This window comes from Equus przewalskii, chromosome 15 (assembly GCF_037783145.1).
Source record: "Equus przewalskii isolate Varuska chromosome 15, EquPr2, whole genome shotgun sequence".
NCBI classification, from domain to species: Eukaryota; Metazoa; Chordata; class Mammalia; order Perissodactyla; family Equidae; genus Equus; species Equus przewalskii.
In genome coordinates, this window is record NC_091845.1 from 5080522 (window position 1) to 5105599 (window position 25078).

At 52.7% G+C, this 25078-nt stretch overlaps 1 protein-coding gene across 1 annotated transcript in view; it reads left to right on the top strand.

Moving 5' to 3' along the window:
- FGD5 (FYVE, RhoGEF and PH domain containing 5) overlaps positions 1-25078 on the top strand; it is a 110708-nt gene that overhangs the window by 26711 nt on the left and 58919 nt on the right. The window contains exon 3 of the mRNA XM_070574643.1: positions 19979-20111. Within this exon, the coding sequence (XP_070430744.1) occupies positions 19979-20111 (133 nt within the window). The remainder of the gene's footprint in view (positions 1-19978; positions 20112-25078) is intronic.

Below are 25078 nucleotides of genomic sequence, written 5' to 3' on the forward strand. Positions count from 1 at the left end.
CAGCAGCCTGAGGTTCTGAAGTGTGGAGGGGAAATGCAGAGGCTGAGGGTGGAGGTCAGCAGTGGGCCCAGCCGCGGCTCGCCCTGCCTCTGCAGCCTTCCTCGGACCAGGACCGTCGTGGGCCATGCCCGCCCTTTTCAGCCTTACTCCCCGCCCACACAGGGCGAGACGGGGAAGGTGTGGAGCTGACCGTGTCTTTTGAGGCTGCGGTCCGGTCTGCCTCCCCTTTATCCCTGGAGAGGTGACTGCTCAGCTCATGGGGGCTTCATTCTCAAGTTGCTGCTGCTCCAGAAGGCCCTGGTGACAGGCATAAGTTAGTTTCCTTTGAATAGGCCAATTAGAGATAATCACTGGGGGGAAAACATATTTAGATGGCTTTGGCCTAAGGACTAGCCGCCTTTAGATGGTGGCTTTTGGGAATCCTGGCCTCTCAGTCGGCATCTGCCCTGTCCTGTCCCTATGTCTGCAGCCTGAGGAGCAGCTGGGCTTTGTATAAATAAAGTCCAGCCCTGCGTGGACTCTCTTCCTCCCACAGAGATGGAGGCAGGCTGGGAGCCACTTGTGGGCTCTCTGTGAACCACTGTGTCTAAAGTGGTTGATTATGGTCATTGACAAACGTGTTCATTGTGCTCCACAGTTTGGTTGTGCGCTGAGAGCCCTGAGTCTCGCTCTGAGAACAAGAACTGGCCCAGAGTACCGGGGCTCTTTGGCTCTCTACCTCTTGCTGTGTAGCCTTTTTTGCTGTGTTCTGCTTTCTGGGCCTCAGTTTCCACATTTGCAAAATGAAGGTTCAGTGAAGTGATCTCTAAGGGCTGTTCAGAGTCTGAGATGACATGTTCGTTCCTGTTGCTGCCATAGCAGTTTGCAATACATGTATTGGCTTCAAACAAGGTCCATTTTAATCTCACAGTTCTATAGGTTAGAAGTCCGGTGGGCTGAGCTGGGTGCTCTGCTTAGGGTCTCACAAGGCCAAAACCGAGCTGTAGGCTGGCCTGGGCTTTTATCTGGAGGCTGCAGGACAGCGTCCGCTCCCAAGCACGTTCAGCTTGTTGGCCGACTTCAGTTCCCTGTAGGACAGAGGCCCGTTTCCCTGCCGGCGGGCAGCCGGGGCTGGTCTGTGCTCCTGAGGCCTGCCTTCTTTCTCGGGCTTTCCTGTGGCCTTCTCCAGCATCGGTAGGTTGAGGCTCTCTCACCCTTTGAATCTCTGACTCCAGCCAGAGAAGGTTTGCTGTTTTAAGATGTGTGATTAGATTGGCCCACCCAGATAAGCCAGGATAATTTCCCTTTTCTATAATCTTAAATACATCTGCAAAGTCTCTTTTGCCACATAATGCAAAATATCCATATGTCTCAGGATTAGGGCATGGACATTTCTGAGGGCCATTATGACCGTCTACTCTCTGACCTCCAAAGATCCATGTTCATCTCAAATGCAAAATTTACTCCATCCCAGGGTCCCAAAGACCTCATCCCATGACGGCATCAGCTCACCAAATTTCATCTGAATCTCATCAGCTCAGAAGTCCCAGATCTTGTCATCTCGGTCCTCTAGCTGGGTATGGGCAAGGCTCGGGGTATCATCCATCCTGGGGCATAACTCCTCTCCATCTGTGAACCTGGAAAACTAAAGAAACAAGTTATCTGTTCCCAAAATACAGTGATGGGACCAGTTATAGACATTCCAGTTCAAAGCGGGGATGGAAAATGGAGGCAGATGACATTCCAGGGGCCTCACACCCCTCTCCCAAACTATGGGGAAAAATACAACAACACCAGCTCCTCAGTCCCCCGCCACCTCTGCGAGCGGTGGCTGGCTGTACTCTGGCCCTGTCTCTGGGGTGCTGAGAGAATGCATTCACATATCTTTGTGCCAGTTGGCTAGAAGCGATAGGGAATGTAGTTGAAATGTAGGAAAAAGGATTCAGGTAGGAATTAGAGTGAGGTTTGATGTGAAGGGGGTCTGCCAGCACCAGCAAAGGAAGAGCACGTGCTTCCAGCACCTCCCTCCCCGTCCTCAGCACCAGGAAGTGGGAAACGCACAGATTTTCGCATTAGATCTGCCACCTAGCAGAGTGGAATTAGGAAATTCCTTTCGCCCTGCCCCCCCCCCCCCCAGCCTTAGTTTCCTCTGCTGTACAATGGAGCTATCACTGTAAACATAAGACTTGTTGCGAAGATCCAATGAGAATAGTATGTGAAGAGTGTCCTGTGGACTTGGAACTGTTTGCAAACGGTAGCTGTATTTGTGGTCTGGGCCCTGTAGTGCCCCCCGGGGCGGGCGTGGCTGCCATGGCACCTTCTCCTCCTCCTCTGGAATGACCCCCACCCTCAAGCTAACCTGATGAACTGGCGAGTGTTCAGAGGACAAGAGGTGCAGGGGCATGGAGGTCACTACAATGGCCAGAATTCTGGCCACAGAGGACGAAATCTTGCTGTTGGGATAGTCCAGTAGGAGGGAAATTTGGCCAGTCCATTTTGGTTCAAAAAACCATTTTTAAAATGTTTTGTAAAAGGAAGCATGCACTCCAGAAATTTAGATCTGGAGGGAAAAATCAAATCTTGCCCGACTGGACTCCCGTCCTCCAGCCCCCCAGATGCTTTGTGTGTGTGCAGACATGCAGGGAGACACACGCACGTCCCTCCGCGACTGTCTCTGCACATAATGGCAGTGTGCTGAATGCTCTCCTCTGGACCTTCCTTTTGTCCCGTGAGACATTGTTCCCTGTCCGGGCGCAGAGGTCTGCCCCCATTCCTTTTCACGACTGCAAGGAGTTCCAATGTCTGGTCACTGATGGCTGGATATCCAGGTCGTTTCCAGGCCTACACTCCTCTGGAAACACTGAAATTAATAACTTTGTGTGCATGTTTGCACACATTTGTGAATATATCTGAAGGTTAAAAAAACAGACAGTTCCACCGTGCTAACATAACCACTGTGAGCAGTGGGTTGTGTCTTGTTCTTGTCTTGGGAGAATGTATCTGGGGTCTGTTTAGCAGATGTAGTCATGCCGTGCATAAAATCTCTTGCTTATTTTATTTAACTGCATATTGTATTTGCCTATTTTATTAAATAACTTAGTAAAGTAATAAAAATGACTATGAGACAGTCTGTGCTGGGCTCTGCAGATACAGCAGTACCAAGTGACTGCACAAATACTCCATTTGAGTGGTTGTGACCCAAATTAACATACTCGTTCCCTCTTGCTTTGTGCTCAGGGTATTTGTAAAATCTTGCTGCGTTGTAAAGAATGCTCAGGTGAGCATGTTTGTAATTAAAGCTTTTTTGGCGTTTGGGTTTATTTCCACAGGAGAGATGGCAGGGGAAGGGGTTATGTGTTGCCAAAATGCTCTCCAAAGGGGCAGCACCAGCAATCCCCTGGGCCTGCTCCATGGGTACCATCTAAGATGAGACCCGTGGTTCGGCCAAGGGGTGGAGAGGAATAAAAGTGAAGATGTTAATAAGAGTGAAGACAGTGGGAGTTAGAATGGGAAAGCGCTGCCGTGCGCAGGGTGGATGGCTGCCCCTGTTCGGGCGAGGCCGGTGCGCGTGCGCTTGAGGAGCGCCGGGGCCTGCTGGGTTAAACGCTGCTCGGCCCTGGCTGGTGTCAAATTGTGGAGGGCTGACAAGCTGAGACGGGGCGGTGTGAATAATTCAAGATTCTGAGACAGAGAAAGGATTACTGGGGGGGGGGGGGGGGGAGGTGAAGAAGATGAACAGGCTTTAGTTAAGGAGATGAGGTATTTTTTTAAGATAAGATTTCAGAAGAGATACAGGAAAAGTCAGACACCGAAGGGTATACCTGACAGTTCTCCTTTCTCCCTCATCTAGAGAGGACACAGGTGGGGGTGGGGTCCCACACTGGCTCCTGTGGACCCAGGTGCCAAAGGAAGCCCTGTCACCTAGCAGTGCTGACCTTGTGGATATGATTGAGGGGTACCTACCCCCAAAACAGCCCTCTCCTGCCTGCTTCCCACACTTCCCAGTCGCTTGAGGGTGCTTGTTCCTGGGGGTTTGGAAGCCCCCGCCCCTGTCCTACCCCTGCTGTGTGCCAGGTCCCAAACCCTGGCTATCTGCAGTCCTTTTTCCCCAGCAAGACCTCAGGCGGTTTCTGAAATCTGTCTTTGGCTCCCGTCACTGCCTGGCGCAGCCCTTGGGCTGACAGTTACATTGGGTGTGCTTTTTCCTGGAAAGGCGTACGGCCTGGGCAGCGGCAGCTTTCTGGGACCCAGAGAAGTGTAACTACGCATCCCCAAGTTGAAAACGCCAAGTTGTCTTCAAACCAACCGGCGGTGTTCCCAGCCAGGCCCCTTCGCCGTTTCCTTCAAGGAGTCCCAGGGGAGCTTCTCCGTCAACCTCAGACCTCAGGATCAGGCCATCCCTCACCCTGTCAGCGTGTGACCCCTGCTCCTGGAGGCTGGGGACTGTGAGAGCATCCCCCTCCCCACCCCCAGAGCACAGTGCCGTGGGTCACAGCGGCTGGCCCACGCAGAGCCCACCGGCTGGAGCCCAGCTCAGGGCCTTGCGCACTTGTCGGCACCTGTTTCTCCCAGCATCTCCCTGCTCCCCTTTTCATCCCTCCACTGGAATTCTGTCTTGCCCCTTTACACATCCTGAGCTATCTGACTTCCCTGCCTTTGTCCCTGCTGTGCTTTATGCCCAGCTGCTCTGTCACTCTCTCTGTAGGTTCACATCTTCCCAAGGGCACGGTGTGGCCCGTTTTAACTGCCACTTTCTCCTTGAAGCCTTCGTTGTATCTTGTGGCAATTAGTGGTATCTCTGATGTCATCTGAATTCTCCAAACAGTTTCTCTCTCCTCCTCTTCTCCTGGGGCTTTCTGCTGCCCGCCCCGTTTGGGGGGCTGTGTGCGTGTAACTGTGTTGTGGTCCCTCCTAGTGAGCGGGCGCCTCCCTCCCTCCTTTCCTCAGAGTCTGGCAGGAGTCTTGCCTGGTCAGGACTGAGTGTTGATGTGAAGACCAGTGGTAGTGGGTGGGCAGACGGACGGGTAGGTAGTTGGGCAGGAGGGTGGGTGTCAAACACTGGTGCCTTTGTCCGTGGCGTCCTCTTATCCGAGATGGATGGCCCTGGTGAGACCTCTGGGCCGTGCTTCCTCCCTCCGTTCTTCCTCCCCACTATTAAAATAGAAAACAGAATCGTATTTTTCAGAGTTTGCTATATTTTTCAAATGAAGTCTTATGTTTCTTGTTCTTAATTTAAAAATCCTGACTTGAATACTTGATGTTTCTTCAAGAACAAGAGATTCCAAATTGAGTTGCCTTTTTCTCATGTTTGACATTTTCTTGATTTATTTTTTTCTTTTTAGACTCTGGCTCTCTGTGAAAGGGAGGGTCCCCATCCCAAACTTAGCCAGTACCTGGCACACAGCAGGGTCTCTGTAAATACTGAACAGAATCGCACTGTGCGTAACTGCCCAGGAACTCTTGGGGTCTGTGCGCTTGGAGGTGGTCCTCTTCATGTGCTGGAAGTGAGTTTTTAGCTTAGGGGAGAGTGAGGCTGATGGGCTGTGCCGGATGGCCTCTCTCTGCTGTGGGCTTCTCCCTTTAGCCTTGAAGTCTGGGACTGGGCTCCCCTCTTCCCTCTGTAGACGCGCTCTTGGGGGCTGACAGTGACTCGGACCAGGCTCCAGACAGCCCTCCGCCCAGGGCTCTGCAGCAGGCATTGCAGGCAGAGCGCCATCTGGATGCCACGCATCTCACCCTGACGTTGGAAGAGGGATTGGGGGTGGGAGGGGGACCGAGTCCACCCTGCCTCCCTCTCTTTCTGAGGTCCTAGCCAGCCCCTCCCTACCAGGGAGTGGTTTCTGTGGACCAAGCCCTGGGCTGGTGGCTGGAGGAAGCGCAGGACTTGTAGGGTCTACACCTGTGCCTGCCCAGAGAGCTTTCTAACTTCCTTTCATCTTCCCAGCAACCCTGGGGCAGCAGGGAAGGGATTCCCACTGACAGATGGAGAAACTGAGACTCAGAAGAGAGAGGTGGTTTGCCCAGAATTGCACATCTAGGGGACCTGGGGCTTCAGCGTGAGTCTCCTGACCCTTTCAGCTACAGCATTTCTCAAATCTCAATAAGCCTTTAAACAAACCAAAGGAACACCTGTTAAAGATGCAGGTCCCCAGGCCCCACACCCAGAGATTCTGATCCACAGGATCTCAGGTGTGGCTCAGGAACCTGCATTTGTGCAGACTGCTCCGGGACCCCCAGTATACGCTTAAATAAACACTCCCCTACACCACGTGGCTTCTCCTTCACTAGCTGCGTGGAGAAGTGCCTCCCTCAGCCAGGTCCGTTCCAGAAGGGAGGCAGCCTTGGGACCTGGCTGACACCCCTAGATTTATGTAAAGGATGGGGCGGGGGAAGAGGTTCCTTCGGTTCACGCCTGGACAGGTAGCTGTAGGCTGCAGTGCCCCAGCAGCTTGCCTTTCGGTCGGACAGCCTTGGTCTCCAGCCCTGGCCGCACAGTTTGACAGCCGTGTGATGGGGTCGTCGTTTCATGTCTGCACCACAGTTCTGTCATCCGGGAAATGCAGTCGGAATTCCTACCTCTGAGGCTCGTTGGGAGAACTAAACCAGACAGAGTATATAAAGAGCTAACACAGTGTTGTGCTTGAATAAAAAAGAACGCCCAATTTCTCCCAGATAGGCCACACCAATCCCTGGCTCCATGCCTTTTCTTGCTGTGTTTCCTTCCTGGAAAGTCTCTCCCTCCTCTCTCCTCTGAACTAAGTCTTGCTGGTCTGCTCAGTTGCAGTAGCCTGTGACTGGCATCTCATTACCTTCTAAGGTGTGCAAGGAAGTCCCCATGCTTGGGTTTTGGAGTAGCTGGGAAGGACAGGTGTCTACCTCAGCTCAGGCTCTAACTTCTGTGCCTCCTGGAATTTGAGAGTAAACAGAAATTCTGCCTTTGCTCACTCAGAAAATGCCTAGAGCATCTAGGTGGGTTTTTTCCCTTTCTTTTCTGTCATTCATATATATCAACAAAATCCTCCTGATGCCCCCCACCTCACCCCAGTTTGTTTCCATTGTGAGGACTCTGAAGGCAGACAGGGACGCTCCTGTTCCACCCTGTGGATTGAGGTGGACTGCAGGAAAGGTTTCACCCAGCTGCATTCTGAAGTCATCCTCAACTTGCTGACCTCATCAACCCATAACTTATTTTACTGTGGGAAGTTTGAATTAAAAGTAATGAAGTTAGTCACCTTTGGATTGAAGGGACTTTCAAGATGGAGATACCCCAACCCTCGCTGAATGCTTCAGTTCTCAACAAGCCAGTGCTTGAGTACCTCCAGGGACGAGGCTCTCACCTCCCCATGCAAGGCTGTGGCATTACAGTTTTACCCGTTAGTTCCTCTTCCTGCTCTGAGAGGTTTGGGAAGTTTCTCTGAACCAGGGAGTCCGGGAGCAGGCGATGCAGGTGGGATGAATGTAGCAGGGCTCCTTTTATGAGGCTGGAATGTGAGAGACGGACCCAGACCCTGGAGCAGGGTTATGCGGTGGGCTTCATGTCAGAAACAGCACAGTCATGGTGGGCTCTGGGGCGGTGGTCACCCCAGCATGCCTTGTCTTAGAGACTTTACAGTTTGAAAACCGCCTTAATGTACTTATGTTCGGATCCCACGGAGCCAAATGAGGTTCCCTGGTTCCTCCCTGACCAGTGGCAGAATGAATCCCAGAATCTGAGGGGCTAAGGCTGAAGTTGGGGACCAGGTGGCTCTGCGGGGAGAGAGGAAGGATGCAGAGATGAGGAGCTGGGCTGCTCGGAGGCCGGATTTGGGTCTGGGTGTAGGTGCAGAAGTGAGAACTCAACCCACCACGCCCCATGGTTTGTTTAGGTGAAGGCGACGTGCTCTTCCGAAAACTCTTCTGTGGTTGATGATGCTTCCAGCTTGTTACACGTAAGACTTTTCTCCTGAATCACAGCCTAGGGACAAACTCCTCCTTTTAATTGAACCTGGGGTACAGTCTGATCTTCATGTTGAAGAAGTTGTTTTAACTGGTTTAGGGGCTCAGGGCTCCTCCACAGAGGGCGCTGAAGGATGGGGCTGAGGGAGGATGGGGCTGAGGGAGGATGGGGCCGAGGGTGGATGGGGCCGAGGGTGGATGGGGCCGAGGGAGGATGGGGCCGAGGGAGGATGGGGCCGTAGGGAGGATGGGGCCGAGGGTGGATGGGGCCGAGGGTGGATGGGGCCGAGGGTGGATGGGGCCGAGGGAGGATGGGGCCGAGGGTGGATGGGGCCGAGGGTGGATGGGGCCGAGGGAGGATGGGGCCGAGGGTGGATGGGGCCGAGGGTGGATGGGGCCGAGGGAGGAGGGCGCCAAGCTGTCCTCAGGGTTCTGTTTTCCAGCTCACTGCCTCTTTTCCAGCACTTTCTTTCGTTCCAAGCCAGAATGGCCTGTGCCACGAGTGGTTTTCCCAGCCTTCCATTGTTGTAGTCTCTGTCCTGGGCGTGTTGGGAGAAGGCCGTGCCAGCTGGCATTGCAGCCGAACTCTCAGAACCCGTATTTCAAAGCAATTACTGACAAAAAAAAAGCAGGCTTAGCTGCAGAGCTTGTAAGTACTTCCAGATTCGGAGCCACAGGCTCCAGAAACTGCTCATAAGGCACCCCGAGTCCATGGGGGAGTCGCCTGACGTGCCCCCGCGCTGGGTCGGGAGTCAGGAGCGACCGTCCAGAGTCCGCTGAGGTCCATGCAGGGAGTAAAGAGGTATCGCCAGGCACACGGGAGGCTTCTCAGCCGTGGGGCCACATCTCGGATTCTCGTCCTCCATTTCTCTTCTGTTACTGGGGACCCTGGGCAAGTTGCTCAGCCTCCCTGGGCCTCATTCTCTCCTCTCAGTTGGAAGTGATGATGCCTACCTTCCGGGTTTGTGGGGAGGATCAGCTGAGATGAAGTATGTGGGGGTGTTTGTAGACTGTAAGTGCTGTGCAGATCTCAGCTGAGCTCCAAGAAAATCCCGTGCAGCCCATTCTCAGAGGCCAAGGGGTGAAGTTTAGGCCAAGTCAGAGGAGGCTAAGCTTAGGCAGTCACTCCCAGCGGCGCAGCACGCACGGTTTCTTTGGAGTCAGATCAGTGCCAGTCCCGACTCTGCCACTGCACCAGCTTCAGTTTTCTCATCGGTGACGCGGGATAACAGCCCCCTCGCACACCTGTCGCGAGGAGTCACTGAGAGATCACTCAGGTAGGCGCGTGGCCACGGCTTGGCACCTGGGAAGCTCTCGATGTAGCCGTAGTGTCAACACTGTACCAAGAAGGACCTTCAGAGCATATCGCTCAAGGTGAGATTCTGCGATGATTTGTCTGGGGATGCTGGCCCCTACCTGAAACGCTAAGACGTCCACTTGTTTTCCTGCACACCGTCTCATCTGATCTCCAACAACCCGTGAGCTGGGCAGAGCAGGGGTTTTAATCACCATTCTACAGATGAGGAAATTGAGGCACAGAGGAGGGAAGTGGCTTTGTCCGAGGTCACAGGGTGAGTTACTGGCGGAGCAAGTCTCCTCACTCCCAGAATAGCCCTTCTAACCCTGAGTGTTTTGAGGTTGGAAATCCAACCCAGAATGCATCTGTAGTGGGCTGTGGCCTGGAGGCTGCGGTCTGTCCTGGTGGACCTGTCAGTAAACATGTTCCAGGCACTGTCCTGGGTGCTGTATGCATGTGTGTCAACTCACTACATCCTCACAAAAACCCAGTGAGACTATAGTGTTGCTCTCCCATTTTACTGAGAAAACTGACACTAAACACTTGCCAAGTTTGCATCACCGGTAGGTGGCAGAGAACCTGGCTTTGGACGTCCAGGCGGGCTGGCTCCAGTCTGGGCTTCTCCCCAGCGTTCCTGCTTCAGGGCCTCAACACGTGCTGTCAGCGTGGGAGGTGTTGGAGTGAAGAGATGAGCGAGGCGTGGCCCTGCCTTTTGCTGCAGGCTCGCTGTGCCGTCTGGGGCACATTTCTTTCCTTCCTACCCCGCAAGCCTTACTTTGCCCACCTTTGGCATGGGGGCATTGGACTGTCCAGCTCTAGCAGAGCGTGGCATTTCTCTGGGTTCCAGGGAAGGGCTGGGTTGTGGAGTGGTCAGCCCCAGCCCCGGCCAGCCATTGTGTGCTGGGCTCACAGGCTGGCTGGGTGTGGCCCAAGCGCTGCCAGGCCTTCCCCAGGGAGGAAGTGTTGGTGTTTACAGGAAATGCAGGACAAGGCCTGGGAGGCGGGTGGAGGAGGGGCAGCCAGCCACTGCAAGCCCTGAAGATGCGTCTGGGCAATGGTGGGGCTGAGGGCCCGTGCCCCTCTTCCCACCCCAAGGACGAGCCTTTTTGTTGTTTTGAAGGAAAAGTCCCACTTCCCAGGCAGCCGTTCCCCTCCCCTTGTCTCTTCCCCCCAAGACTGCCACAGCCTGCAGGCCTCCAAAACCCCCCAGCCAGCTGACCCCTCCTCCCGGGGAGCCTCCTGGGAGCTGTGGAAGGAGCACTGAGCTGGTGACAGGAGATCTGACTCGAGTCCTTCCTGCTCTGAACCTCTGTCCTCCACCTGTTCAATGGGTGACTTGCCGCAGCCCTCACAAACACATGGCCTCGCTCACTGCCCTCATGGAGCCCACAGCCCAGCTCTGAGAAGCAAGACGGGAAGAGAACAGGCCAGCCCTGGTCAGCCTGTGACGCGGGAGCACAGGTTGGCTTCACATATGCCACAGCGATATTCCATGAGAAGTGTGCGTAAATTGAAATTTTCTAAAAATAGGCCCCATGTTGATTATGCTGGGCATGTGGGTTATTTTTTAAAGCCTGAATAAGAATTGGGAAGGGAACTAACATTCATTTTGTCCATGCCGGCTGTCAGGCACTGTCTTAGTTGCTTTTACATACCCGATTTCACTTGTTAAGAGATAAGGATTATGTTTGGGGGTAAAAGACCTGAATTTAAGTCTTGGGTCTGCCACTTGCTGCCTGGGTCACCCTGAGCAAATCCCCCAGCTTCTCGGGGCCTCGGTTTTCTCATCTGTGAAATGAGGATACTACCTTGTTGTTTCCCACACCATCCTCTTCGTCCCACTGGCTTGCCTGAGCCCCCACCTTGCCATCCCCACCCCCGACTGCCGCCAGCCTTCTGTGGGCTCCCAGCCTTCTGTGGGCTCCCAGCCTCCTGTGTGGCTCCCTCCCATCACTGTTTACAAGTGGCCAGGGTGAACTCGCCAGGGAGCACAACTGATCGGGTCCTTCCCCTGGCTAGAACCTTTCCCTGGCTCCCCATTAGCCCTGGGATATGCGTCCAGGCACCTCACCCTACATTTGAGCCCCCCGCTGCCTTGCCAGCCACTCCTCCCAGCCCTTGTTGCCTCACAGTGATGATTATGCGCCCCCTGTTCCCTGCATGCAGTGAGTTGGTGGTTGGCTGTATATGATGGTTGACAATGCCAGAGATGTGGCAGGAATCGCTAGCACAAGATTCCTCAGCTTCACAGGGGGCCCCTTTGGGCATAAAAATCACAGAGCATTGCAGAGGGGGGAGCCTTCAGATTTCCTCCAGTTCTCTTTTTTTTTTTTTTGAGGGAGATTGGCCCTGAGCTAACTACTGCCAGTCCTCCTCTTTTTGCTGAGGAAGCCTGGCCCTGAGCTAACATCCGTGCCCATCTTCCTCTACTTTATATGTGGGACGCCTATCACAGCATGGCTTGCCAAGCGGTGCCATGTCCGCACCCGGGATCCAAACCGGCGGACCCTGGGCCGCCGAGAAGCAGAACGTGCCAACTTAACCACTGTGCCACTGGGCCGGCCCAGCAATTCTCTTATTTTATAGGTGAGGAAACTGAGGCCCAGAGAGAGGTAGGGGCCCACCCAGTGTCACACAGCAAGCTGCTGGCAGAAGTGGGACTAGAACCCAGGTCTGTAAGGCCTTTTGGAGCTCTGCCTGATCAATTCAGCCCTGGCCTTTAGGTCAAACTCATTGTAGCAAATAAAACTGCCAGGCACTGTGCTGAGTGGTCCATCTGCCTCGTTCCTATACATCATCTCATAAACCCATCTCATAAACAGATGAGGAAACTGAGGCAAGGAGGTTAAGCAACTGACCGAGGGTCATCAGGCTGACAAGTGGCAGCTGGGTCCTGACCTCAGGGATTGGAATTTCGAGACTTGTGCCTGTTATCATTATCCTCTTCTCTGGTCCCCATGGGCAGAATTCTAGGGTCAGTGATCAGAGCAAGGCCAGGCCCATGTGCCGGCATGCGGCTGCTGCTGAGGGCCACAACAGCATCACTCTGCTGCCCGCATCGTTCCCCAAGTCGCACAAGGCAGTTACTGTCTCCCAAAGCAGAACCCGAGGGACCACTGCACTGGTGGGTTTGGGGCTGTGGCTTACGATTTTTCTGATACATTAACTCTTTATATTAGTTTATCATTTTATGAGGCTTCTGCAGATCTTCTAATGATAATTTTTCCCCTCGACCTCTGAACTTTGATTGATTATCTGAAAAGAAAGCCTTCACACTTAGGAATATGTTTCTCTTTGGCTAGGAAAGATGCTGGTGTTTGCTTGAGGTGGGAGGAAGCTGAAGTGGAATCAAGGAAAACAGAATTCCTTGAAATCTCCATAAAAACCACCTCAAACCCAATAGGATGGCTAAAATAAAAAAGACAGACAATATAAGTGCTGATGAGGATGCAGAGAAATTGGAACCCTCAACACTGCTGGGGTGTGTGTGTAAAATGGTGCAGCACTGTGGGACACAGTCTGGCAGTTCCTCAAAAGGTTAATCATAGTGACCCTGTAACCCAGCAACTCCGTTCCTAGGTGTACACCCAAGAGAAATGAAGACACATGTCCACACAAAGACTTGCACACGAATGTTCACAGCAGCTTTGTTGATGATAGTGAAAAATTGGAAACAAGCCAGAGATTCATCAACAGATGAATGGTTAAACAAAACGTGGTACAACCATGCAGTGGAATATTATTTGGCCGTAAAAAGGAACAAAGTGCTGATACATGTTATCATGTGGATGAACCTTGGAAACATTATGCTAAGTGAAAGAAGCCAGACACAAAAGGCCACATATTGTATGATTCTGTTTATATGAAATGTCCAGATTAGGCAAATCTATAGAGACAGAAAGTAGATTAGTAGCTGTCACAGACTGGGGGGAGAGAAGAATGTGTTCGACTGCTAAAAGGTGTGGAGTTTCTTTTTGGGTTGATGACAATGTTCTAAAGTTAGATAGTGATGATGATTGCACAACTCCGTGGATGTACTAAACAGCACTGAACTGCTCACTTTAAAAGGGTAAATTTTATGGTGTGTGAATTTTATCTCAGTAAAGCTGTTATATAACAAGAAAACAAATCCCTGTAAAGCCATTGACAATGTGTTTTAAGAGGAGGGGTGGGGACGTTCCAGGTCAGAGAGCAAGGATGTCCTTCTGTTTTTACTTAGTGCAGTGGAAATTGAGTTTTTAGAGAAGCCGCTCCTTCAGTCATGTTTCTGGGAACCATTACAAGCCCTATCCCTTGGCTGACCCTGGGTGCAGGATGCGTTCCCTCCAAGAGGGGACGAAGCAGAGCCTCACTCCAGAAGAGGAGGCTCTGGGCAGCCGGCTGCTCTCCGAGCTCGGCCCCCAGGCCACAGGATGCCTGCAGTCTGCTCTCCACGCATGGTTTCACAACTCTGGGTGTTTTGTTTCTCCATCTCCATTTTACAGATGCGGAAACTGAGGCCCACCAGGGTGGTCACGTAGCCCAGGTCGTGCACTGCATTAGCAGTGAATCCAGGACTTCTGGGTCTCTGACCCCGGTCCTCTTGGGCTCTTTCTGCTGTATCAGATTGAAGGTTCCCAGTTACCGTGCAGATGATATCTGTATCTGTGGAAACCTCAGCGTCCCCTTCAGAGGGGGAAGATGGGAGGTGTCAGTTTTGAGTGACAAGGAGTATCAGAGCAGAGGTGCCACCTGGGGAAGGCCCAGAGAGATCCTTTGGGTGAACTCTGAAGGGGCTGGGGGCTGGGGGTATGGGGAGTGGGGAGGGACGGGACTGGATGTCTGAGGGTTTGGAAATCCCTGCTTTTGTACCCAGCCCTCCCCTCCATCCGCTTGCAAGCTCTTCCAGCCGCTCCGCTAATTAGGATAGTCATCTTCGCCGAGTCCGTCATCCTGCCTCCTCCATCTCAAACTTTCCAGCTCTCTGAGAGCTCGGCCCTGAAGCCCCCTGCCCCTCCCCGCTGAGCTGGCAGGCTTCAGAAAGGCCCCCGCCTATCTCAGAGGCCAGAGGATGTTACATCTGCAATCTGGCCTCCTTCATACATACCGCACCAGCGAGGATGGAGTTCGGGGACACAGCGCCCGCTGACAGATTCCCCGTGGGGGAAGCGTTCCTTTTTTATGAGTTATTGGGCCATTTTGGCTGTGCTCGGGGTTACGGCTCCCAGTGAGTGTCACATAGGATGGGATTTAATGGGCAGAGTTGGACAGCCCCGTGCCGGGTTACAAAGTGCTCATCCCCCCACGTGGACGTGCATGTCCTTTTACGATGCTAGGCTGCTGGAAAGGACTGTGCTCATTTGGAGGGTCGTTTAAGGTAACGAGCTCTGGGCAGCTATGATTTATGTTCCCTTTAAAACACAAGGCGACCCAGAGGGAGGACACAGCTCTATGGAGACTAGTCTGGGGGTTTAGAACTTGGCCCTTCTGCAGGCTCTTCTGGGCTGGCCAGAAAGGACCTACTGCGTGCCAGGCAGTGGCTGCTTTCACCATCATGTTCTCATTTACTCTCACAATGAACCTACATGGTCATCCCCACTTTATGGATAAGAAACAGAGAGGTTGGGTGCCTGGCCTAAGGTCACACAGTGACTCTCCTCTATCTGATGCCTAAGTTCTAGACCACTTGGTCGCTAAATTATGGGGCTGACCGCCTGGCCCTTTTGCCTGTTTTCCATGACATGTTTCATCACCATTGATTTACAGATTAAAAAAAATAAAAAGTCAAAAACTGAGGCGTGGAAAGGTTAAGTAACTTGCTTGAAGTGGTCGAGCTGGGATTCGAAGCAGTCTGACTTCGGAGTCCACCCAGTTAACCAGCACTTTGTAGTGTGCTTTCTTGACGCCAGAGAGTGCTTTAGTCATCTCTGGTTCTTCCACGTGCGAGCTCCTTGAAGTAGGTGCTGATCCATATTTGTTGACTAAATAAGTGAGGAAATGGGTGGCTGGAAGTGAGAGATGGATGATTGGATGGTTGGATGGCCGAGTGGGTAGATAGAAGGATGGCTGGATGGGTGGATGAATGGACGCACGGATAGGTGAGGGGATGGGTAGATGGGTAGATGAATGGTTGGATGGCTGGAGGGAGTGGGGGAGGGAGGGCAGGCTGGGTGGATGGGGAAGTGGATGGAAGAGTATGCAGATGGGTAGGTGGTTTGTTAGATGGCTTTCTCATATGCACTATATTGATATGTTCACAGAAGCTGTCTGGAGACATCACCTCACTTAGTTATGATTATAATCACTGTTTTGACTGGAGAGGCCATAGAACACAGACAATGACTATTTGCTTACCGCTGGATTACCAGTACCTACAGGACAGGGTCTGGAACACAGAGGGCTCTTAATAGGTGTTTTTGAATGACTGAAAAACCAAACAGTCAGGTACCAGATAGCCAAAAATATAGAGCCTTGCAGCTATCCTTAGACCATACTGTGCGAAGGACCCATCTCAGAGGTTTATGTTGACAGACTGGGGAGATGGATGCAAGAGTTGTATGCAAGCGTTCCCAGTCTGTTTTCCCAAGGGAAGAAGTGGTTACTCACCCGGAACACAAGTTCTGCCAGGGCCTGTCGGAGCATTTGGGCAGAAGTTGTTAAGAAAACATTTCTCGGAGGTGTTTCCTTCCCCTGTATTTGAAGATCAGCGTGGTAGCAAATGTGAAGGGCCTGTAGGGGCAGCTCTGTTGACGCTTGTGGTCTTAGAATATTTTGATTTACTTATTTAACTAATGACTTCTGTAAGGATAAGGTCGGTCACTGCAGCTTTCATTGAATCTGCAAAGGCGCTGGATTAGACTTGCTCTTTTATGTTGTGAAAGCTTATTTTTAATGGTAATTTATCCCCATTCGTTGTGTTCACAGTCCCTAAATAGTACAGTGAAATAAATGAGCCAGAAATATCATCAGAGCACCCGAACTCTTGCCTCCTGACTTCCATTTTAGTGATCTTTCGAGAAAACAGAAGACAGAGAAAGAAGTAGAATGCAAAGAGCATGGGCCCCGCTCCTGGCTGAAGCTGAGGCTGGGTTGAGGACAGATGGCTGGGGGATCAGAGGTGACTGGGTTTATCTCTGGGAGGTCTGGGCATCTCCAGTGGTGAGCAGGATCGTTTGAGTCAAACGTGATAGATTAATAATGATATGGTTTATTTTAAAGTGTTACAAGAATACGCAGTGACTTCACAGGTGTTATTCCTTAGGATGAGGCCATACTAGGTAGCAAATGTTAAAAATGAGTTGACTTAAAGACAACAGTAGGTAAAGAATAGACAAGCTGTATGCAGCTAGGGCTGGGCTGGTAACGAAGAGAGCTAATATTTATCGAGTTATGATGTGTTGGGCACTGTTCTAAGCATTTTGCATTATTTCACTCGTTGAGCCCTCCCAACAGCTCCATGAGTTAGGCACTGCTGAAGCTTGGAGAAGTTAAATAAATGGCTGAGCCAGATCTGAACGCAGGCAGTCTGACTCAGGACTGTAAACTCTATTCTGTGCACTTTATTGCCTCTCAAAAATAAAATAATAGCACAACAACAAAAGCCAAGCCCCCTTTTGCTCTTGCAACCTGAGACCCAGCTTCCCTTGTTCGTGCTCTGAGGAAACCCGACTGGGCCTCTGTTTTCATGCCTCTAAAGTGAGATCACTTGTAGGGAAAGGCATTTTCTCAGGCCTTGTGTGTTGGCCCAGATTTGCCACATGACCTTGGGCCAGCCGTTTCCCCTCTTTGGGGGTTTAGCTTCTGTGAGCTCTCGCCCCAGTGTCACCCATGGCTCTGCTCTGTGGATCCAACCCTCTGCTTGGCTTGAAGCAGAGCCCCTGGTTCCATGATGCCCAGCAGCATCTGATGCTGGGGAGACTTCCTGCAGCATCAGGACCTGAGGATGCCCACCTTCCCACACCCCAGGGGGAGCAGAGCCTTGCCGGATGGCTGAGCTGTTGGGGCCGAATCCCACCAGCACTGGAATATTCCTGAACAATTTAAGCAGGAGAGTGACAAATCAGGTTGGGTTTTGAGAAGATTCTTCTGTCCGCTGGGTGGAGAACAGATTGGAGAGCAGTCAGGACGGGGAGAGAGTAGGAATGCAGCTGTTACAGACGTCCAGGCAGTGTATGGCTTGGACCACTGAGACTCTGATAGAGATGTGAGTGGAGTCGGGAGATATTTATAGGTAAATTGGAGAAGGGTTTAATGCTTAAGTAGCAGCTGGCTATGCAAGGAGATGCTCAGATTTCTGGCTTTCTGCCTGGGAGGATGGTGACACCCTTCACCCGGTGGGAGGCTTGGCTGAGAATCCTTTCCTCCTTTGCAGCACATTCTAGGAAAGGCCTGGCATATACCTTCTTTTCCTTAATGAGAAGGAGGAGTGGTCCAGGGGCACAGTTAACTGCTCCATCCCTCACCATTACTGGTTATCCTGACAGAGGTAATGGGCTCCTTTTGGGGCCTGAGGTGGCCGTTCCTCCTGGAGGGAGGACAGGCTCCTCTCCCTGCATGCCAGACACATGGCTGTAAATTGACGCAGGCGGCTCTGGAGGGAGGGGAGCTAGAACTCAGACAGACCGGTCCACGTAGCCATGTCCCTATGTGATTCTGAGCTCGCTGAGCAGCTGTAGTGTTCCTGACCATTAGACTGGGTACAGCTCCTTAGTGGCAGGAACTGGTGGCCCCTAAGGCGTGGTGTGGGGAGAGAGGGAGGTCTAGGGTGGTCCTGGGAGGGGAGACTCTAGCATGCCTTTGTACACCTCGGTGGTATATGGCTTGTTGCAAAATACGTTGTTTGCTCTCATCATTTGAAAGAAAAGACCAACACAATAATTTTTGAAAAGGCAAAGAGGTCTGAGCAGAAGTATAGCCATTTGGAGCGTAGAGTGGATCACCCATTCAGCCTGGGGCTCAGGACAGGGTTCAGGGTCAAGGTTCAGCCTGGGTCAGGATCAGTTTGTGCCTCTGCACACAAAGTGCACAGCTACAGTCCCCCCACAGACACTTATTATGTCAGGGAAGCCCAGGGAGGAGCAGGTCCCACCATCACCGGCCACCTTGTCCCTGGCCTCAGGGCCCCCGTGTGGACCGGGGGATGCCTGTCCTGCTCTTGTTTCTTGGGCTCCAAGTGCTCTGGAGATAGATATGTACAGTTCTGGCTCCTACAATAGTTGAGAAGGAGCTCCAGGATGGATCCCTAGTTCAGATGTGGCCTAAGGCTCAGTCTCTCCTCTCCTGATGTCCCCACCCCAGCCATGCTTCCACCTGCGGGGAGTGGGGCCAGAGGCAAGGGCAGGGCTCACTGCCTGCATAAGGCCTGGGCTAGAGTTGCCCGAGCACCTCCAGCAAGTGGATGCTCCCTTCTCTCCTCCCATCCGTCCATCCATCCATCCATCCATCCATCATTCCAGCATCCCATCCTGGCATTCCCAGAGGGCGGGAATAAGTATATGGTAAGAATTTAATAAAGCCAGATGCCTGGACTTTTAGTATGAGAGAAGTTTTGTGAGCAGTTGTCCGGGACCACATTGCCAAGGGCGTGAGGGAGCCGTTGAAGGTTTTTGAGTAGAAGAGGGGCATGGCCCGATCTCTGTTGTAGAACAGTCATTCTGCTGTGCAGAGGGGTGGGCTGGGAGCAGGGAGCAGAACCAAGAGGCTATTGTGATTGGACGAGAGCCTCCTCTGTGGGGATGATTTAGAAGTCGAAGAAAGGAAGCTGCTTCTGCTCCAGGTTGCTTTATGTCCCATACCAAGCTCTTTGCTGTCTCAGTGCCTTTACACATGCTGCTGCTCTGCCTGGAGTGCTTCCCTGTGCCGTCACAAGACTCCTCCTCCTCCTTCCAGTCTCAGCCGCCGAGAAGCCCTCCCTGACCTATCTACATAGTTCCCCCTTGTTATTCTTTGTGAAAGCACCTCCTCCTCCTTCACTCATTACGATTTATGACCATATATTAGTTGTTCCCTTTCTGAGGACAGGGATGACATCTGCTTTATTCACCAGTGTTTTACCCAGTGCCGAGCCCTGTGCCTGGCCTAAAGCAGGCAGTCAATACGTATTTGCTGAATGCATGTATGAATTATTTAGTTAGTTAATGGCAGAGCCTGCATAATGGTCATAGTTACATGGATATAAGACTGTTATCACACCTTTCTAAGCATTGACCTCACAGCATCTGCCAAGAAAATGCAACAGGAATCATTATCCCCAGGTAGCCTAGGTGGAAACTGATACCCTGAATTGTGTCTTTTCCATGATGTAGCTGATGGCAGGGCTGGGACTAGGGGCCAGACTCTGTCTACCATATCATTGCATCCCTTCTTCAGGCATGGAGGACATGGCCACTTTGAGGACTAACCCTGCTGCCTGACCGGGCCAGTCCAGACTACCAGACCAATCAGACTGAACATCTCTTGCCCTCTAGTAATTATTTGTACCTTCCTTCAGTATCACAGCCTGCCTTGTATCTAGCAGGAAGATAAGTCTGTCTTAGACAGCATGTGTAAAGGCACTGAGGCAGCAAAGAGCTTGGCATGGTCAAGGAGCTAAAAGGAGGCCAGAGTGGGGGCAGATAGGGAGGTTTGTGCCTGGGTCTCATGCATTTCTGGGTCCCCAAGGAGGGCACGGAGCTTTGCACACAGAGTACTCATTAATGGCTTGTGGCATTAATAGGGCCCCTGGCCTGTTCACTTTGCCTTCGCTGAACAGGAAACTCTAACCCTCTGTCTCCTCTGCTCTGACCCCAGTGCCTACACAGAGCCCTACAAGGTCTGTCCCATCTCAACGGCGGCCCCCAAGGAGGACCTCACGTCGGATGCGGAGCAGGGGAGCTCGGAGGAGGAGGACAGTGCTCCAAGAGACCCCAGCCTCACCCACAAGGTAGAGTGCCCCATCCCAGGCAAGGGGCTGAGGGATGTGGGGGTCAGAGATGTGAAAGTGGAGAGAGGACGGTAGAGGATCCACTCCATTCCCTCTCGGTGCAGAAGGACCTGTTTGCAAACGTCTGGCCCCAAGCTGGACGCAGACGCTCAGTCACAGAGCAGCGGGGGCTGTGGCTGTGAGACACACGGCCAACATGGGTCCTGCATTGGGGATGCAAGGGTGGCTGCTCCTGCTGATGTCCCTTGGGTCTGAGGACATCTGCGGCTTCCCAGAGCCTTTGGGGATGAAGTGGAAGAGAGCTGTCTGATTTGAGTCCAGACAGATCTGGATTCTAATGATCTCGGGCCGCTGGGCCTCAGTTTCCTCCTCTGTGAAGTAGGAATCGTGAGAGTGAGATGAGTTAAGGGGTGTGAGTGAGTTTTGTTAAACGAAAACAGTCTTGGAGTGAAACTTGGTTTCCTCATACCCTGCAGCGCCGCTGTGAGGGGTTGGGGCGGAGGGAAGGCCGTTACGTGTCTGGAGGTGGGTGGCCACTGGAGACCCAGGCCTTCTTCCTGGTGGTAATTCCACACGCTGGCTGGTGGGCACTCTCGGTGAACCAGCGCTTCACTTCCATTCGCCGACATGACCTCAGTACTCCCACATGCGGCTTCTCGGAGCTGCGAATTGTTCCCCATGTTTCACAGTTGCAGGAACAGTTAGAGGTGAAGAACTTGCCCAGGGTCACATGGCTGTTATTTGGTGTCACCCAGGAAATATCATGAGGTGATGGGGGCCAGGAATTGCCACCCCAGGGGCACCACTGCAGCAGAGGGAACAGGCTGGGACGGCTGAGACCAGCTTGAGATGCCCCCACCGCGTCTCCCGGGTCCGCTTCTGTCTGCCCAGGATCAGCTGCACAGGCCGTGGAGCCATGCCTCCTACCTGACACACCCCCTTCAGGCGCCTTGTCCTTGTCCTGTGTCCGTCCCGCCCTTGTCATCCTCTCTTCCGAGCCTGGGTGCGCTGTGTCACAGTGGTTCGAGGCTCTTCGTGTGGAAGCACTCAGCAGAAGTGCCCAACACTTACCAAGCCTTTTATAAATGGTCCTTCTTTCGTGGTGTTTTCATACCCTTTAAAAATTCATTTGTCTCTCTGCACAGTGTTTTCCGCAGTTACCCACCCGTGGCTCTGGGGGCGCTGACGGGGCTGACCCACCCGGCACCTGGCTTCTCTTCTCCTTCTCCCTCTAGCTGCCGCTTCACCTCTCCTCACCCCTTCCTCTTCCCTCCTGTCCCTGCTCCTCCGTCTTTAGATAGAGTGAGTTCTCTGCTGGCACTAAATGCTCCCAGCTTTGTCATCTCTTTTCCTCCTTACACTGACTTCAGTGCCATCATCCCTGTTTTGCAGTCAAGGACACAGAGGTTCAGAGAGGTTAAGTAACTTGTGCAAGGCCACACTGCTGCTGATGGAAGTGGCTGCAGGCCCAGTGTATGTGTGTTTCACTGTAGTGCTGGTGGCCTCCTCTTGGCCCTCCACCCTCCCTTCCCCAGGAGGGAACTGTTGAGTTAGTGGTGCCTGTTTAGAAATGGCTTTGGCTTTTCTGGGCATCACTGGGGTCATGGAACCTGGGAGCAGAAAGGGAGAGTTATCATCAGGGATTTGGTCCCCATTCTGAAACTGAGGATCATGTCTGGGTCCAGGCCCAGAGGAGGTGAAGGGCTGACAGAGCAGTGGGGCCTCCCTTGTGCAACTTTCTATACCTCAGGGTCCCCCACCCCGTGATGCTTTCACCACAACCAATGAGTTCTCTGTTAAACCTTCCTCTGGAACCACCTGAATCTCCTCTACCCGTGTCACCAGTGGCCCGTCACTTCCCATCATGGGACCTCAGCTTCCCCATCTCTAAAATGGGAGCATTAATAGCAACTGCTGGGCTGTGGGAGGGTTGAATGAGGACACTGATGCAAGAGTGCCAGCCCAACACAGTAGGGGCATAATAACTCTCTGTTGTTTCTGAGTCTGGGATCAGAGGGGGCATGGGACAAGAGAGAGTCTGGCCTGCTCAGAACCATTGTGAAGACTTGTAGTCCTAGGGCCCCGGACATTGGTGGTCATCGGGGTCAGCTTCCCAGTGTTCTGTCTCCAGGCCACTGCTTGGACACCCCCAGGAATAAGGAGCTTGCAGGAGGCCGGATAGCATAGGGAATGAGAGGTTCAAACCCAGCTTTGCCGCTTACTAGTTAAGTGACTAGGAAATGGGCAATTTCTTAACCACTCTGTTCCCCAGTTTCCCTGTCTGTATAATCAGGAAAACAATAATAGTACCTGCTTCAGATTAGTTATGAAAGTAAATAAATCTAAGGAGACTTAGAATAATGCCTGACATACAGTGAAAGAACACACAAAGGTCAGAGCTTTTGGGTGGGACCGTGGTCCCGGACAGGGAAGCAGCCTGCCCAAGGTCAAGCAGGACTCAGTAATAATGCCAAGGTCATGGAACTGAGGCAGCTCCTGCCTGGGACAGGGGCCCCCCTTCAGTGTCAGCTGGGGTCAGGGTCCACACAGGGCGCCGGGTCGGAGACAGGAGCATCCTGTCATTCTGAGAGCACGGAGGTCTAGACTCCTCACGGCGGGTTCATTCCCTCTCAGCAGCCTCGCCTTCCCACCTGCCCCACGGGACTGAGCGTCCCTGCCTTCTGCCCTCATCCTCCTGTATGAGCGTTCATGATGCACCAAAGCTGAATTAAGTTTTCGTCTCACAATGCGTGCTCTTCTAGATTCTCCTCGTAAAGTATAAATTGTGACAGATGAGGGTCACAGTCCCCTGGGGTCCTCCTTCCCAGTCCCTGTGCCCTCACGAGGTGGCTGGAGTACGCATTATATTGTGTATCCTTCCAGAACTTTCTCCCTGTATTCGCCTACATACGTCATTCATTATGAGTGAAAATGGATGGTATTGTTGGTGGAGTTATTCTTCTATAAAATAGAAACTGTGAGATAACTTAGTTGCTTTCATTCACTAGTATCTTAGAGATTTTCCCATCTTGGCACCTAGAACTCTAAATTCACTTTTTTTCTGTCACGCAGTGTTCCAGTTTGTGGATATGCTGAGTTCATTTTGCCATCCCCCTGCTGAGGGACATTTACAGTGATTCTGGGTTTGTGCTCTGCCGACAGCATTGCGGGGCACTTGCTCACACGGTGCCTTCTATGCCTTCTCCTCCAGGGCGGATCCCAGCAGGGGGTCGGTGGATCAGAGAGCAAGCATGTTGTCAGTCTTCTGTACCTGCTGCTGAGGTGACCCCGGGAGGTGTTCCAGCAACGCCCCCTGGCAGCCCTCGGGGTGAGGGGCTGCCCGTCCCTGGGCCTCAGTGCAGATGGGAGGGGAGACTTCCAGATGAGCAATCTTTCCCGGCTCCTTTCTGCCGTGGGAGTTTTGGCGGGGCAGGAAGTGGGGAGAAGGAGCATTTACTTCTTATTCTTTTGTCTTCCACTGGCTCTGAAAATTCTGTTTCTCCAAAAGGCAAAGTCTCCTCTCTGTGCTTCCGTCACATCGGGGGAGTGGGGGCTGGATCTCCCGTCTGCAGCCATCTCAAAGGAGCGGCCTAGAGAGGGTGTGTGGTCAGTGGAAGCGCCTCCGTGGGGCCTCAGGGGGCTTGTCTGGGGGTGTGGTGAGGAGCCCTGCCTTCACACAGTTGATATGGTTTATGTTAAGTGAATAAAAGGTGGTGAGCCCCGCCCTTCCCAGATGTTTTGGGGTGACCGAGTCAGGAGGGGAGAGTTTTGGAGCAAGACAGGAAGCTGAGCCCAGCTGGTCCACCCACATGTCTGACCTCTCCCTCTCTCCCACTCATGGACATACAAAGGGTATGGGTTGAAGGCAAGAGGGGGCAAAAAGGAAAAGTGAGAACTTAAAAATAGATCTGGCTATGAAAGAAGACATTCAAAGGCTGGCTGGCCGGTCGCTCCTCCCAGACAATGAGCCCACTTTTCAGACTAATGGGGTCTTTTCAAGCTAAATACCAGCTCCCCCAAGACCAGCCCAGGAGGTGGCGCCCCCCACCCCCCCCCCCGGCTCCTTCCTCCCTCACCTGAGTCCCGTTGTCACCACATTTCCCTGACAGGTCCAGCCCTGAGCCCAGGCAGAAGTTTGCCCTGTCCTCTGGAGCAGACCCATCTGCCATCACGCCCTCCCTAGCCCCCGCCGTGTAGGTCATCTCCTCCCTGGCTGCACCCAAGGTCACTCGGCCTGGCCTGGGCTTCCTTGCTGACCTCATGCTCCCAGGCCTCGTGCCTGTGGCCTCTGCCTAGGTTAAAGGGTCCACTGGAACCCTGGTTATTTCCCCTGGGCACATCCCCAGCCTGGGTTAAATGTCACCCTGTGCTTTCTCTGGACCCTCTGGTGCAGCCCTGCACATCGGCCCTCCGCACATGCTCACTTCTCCGGGCCCCAGGGAGGTCACTGTCAACCAGCATCAGCTTCCTCAGGCTGCACCCTGTTTTCCTTCCCAGAAAACAACCTTGTCTCCTGGTGAACATGAACTCCCTCCCGTCTGCATCTCCTCTCTACCTCAGTTTCCCTCCGTCCCCTCCTCTTCTTCAACAGACATTCATTTATTTACTAAGGACTTACTCACTCCTACTGTGTGCCAGACACCCTTCTAGGGGCTGAAGGTACAGCAGCCGCAGATTGGACCAGGCGCCCCCCGCCCTGGTGGAGTTCACCTTCCAGAGGAGGAGCTGAACTGTCAGCCAGGAAACTCCTAAGGGGGCTTAGGTGCTGAAAGTGCCGTAAACCATGAACAAACCCAAAAGACCATGGTTGTGGTGGACAGAGCACCGGGGGGCGGGGCGGGGGAAATGGACAGTGAGGCTAGAGAAAGCCTTTTTTTTTTCCAGTTTGTAAAAATTATGTTAAAATACATGTAACATAAAATCCACAATCTTAATCATTTTTAAGTGTACAGCCAGCGGCATTAGTC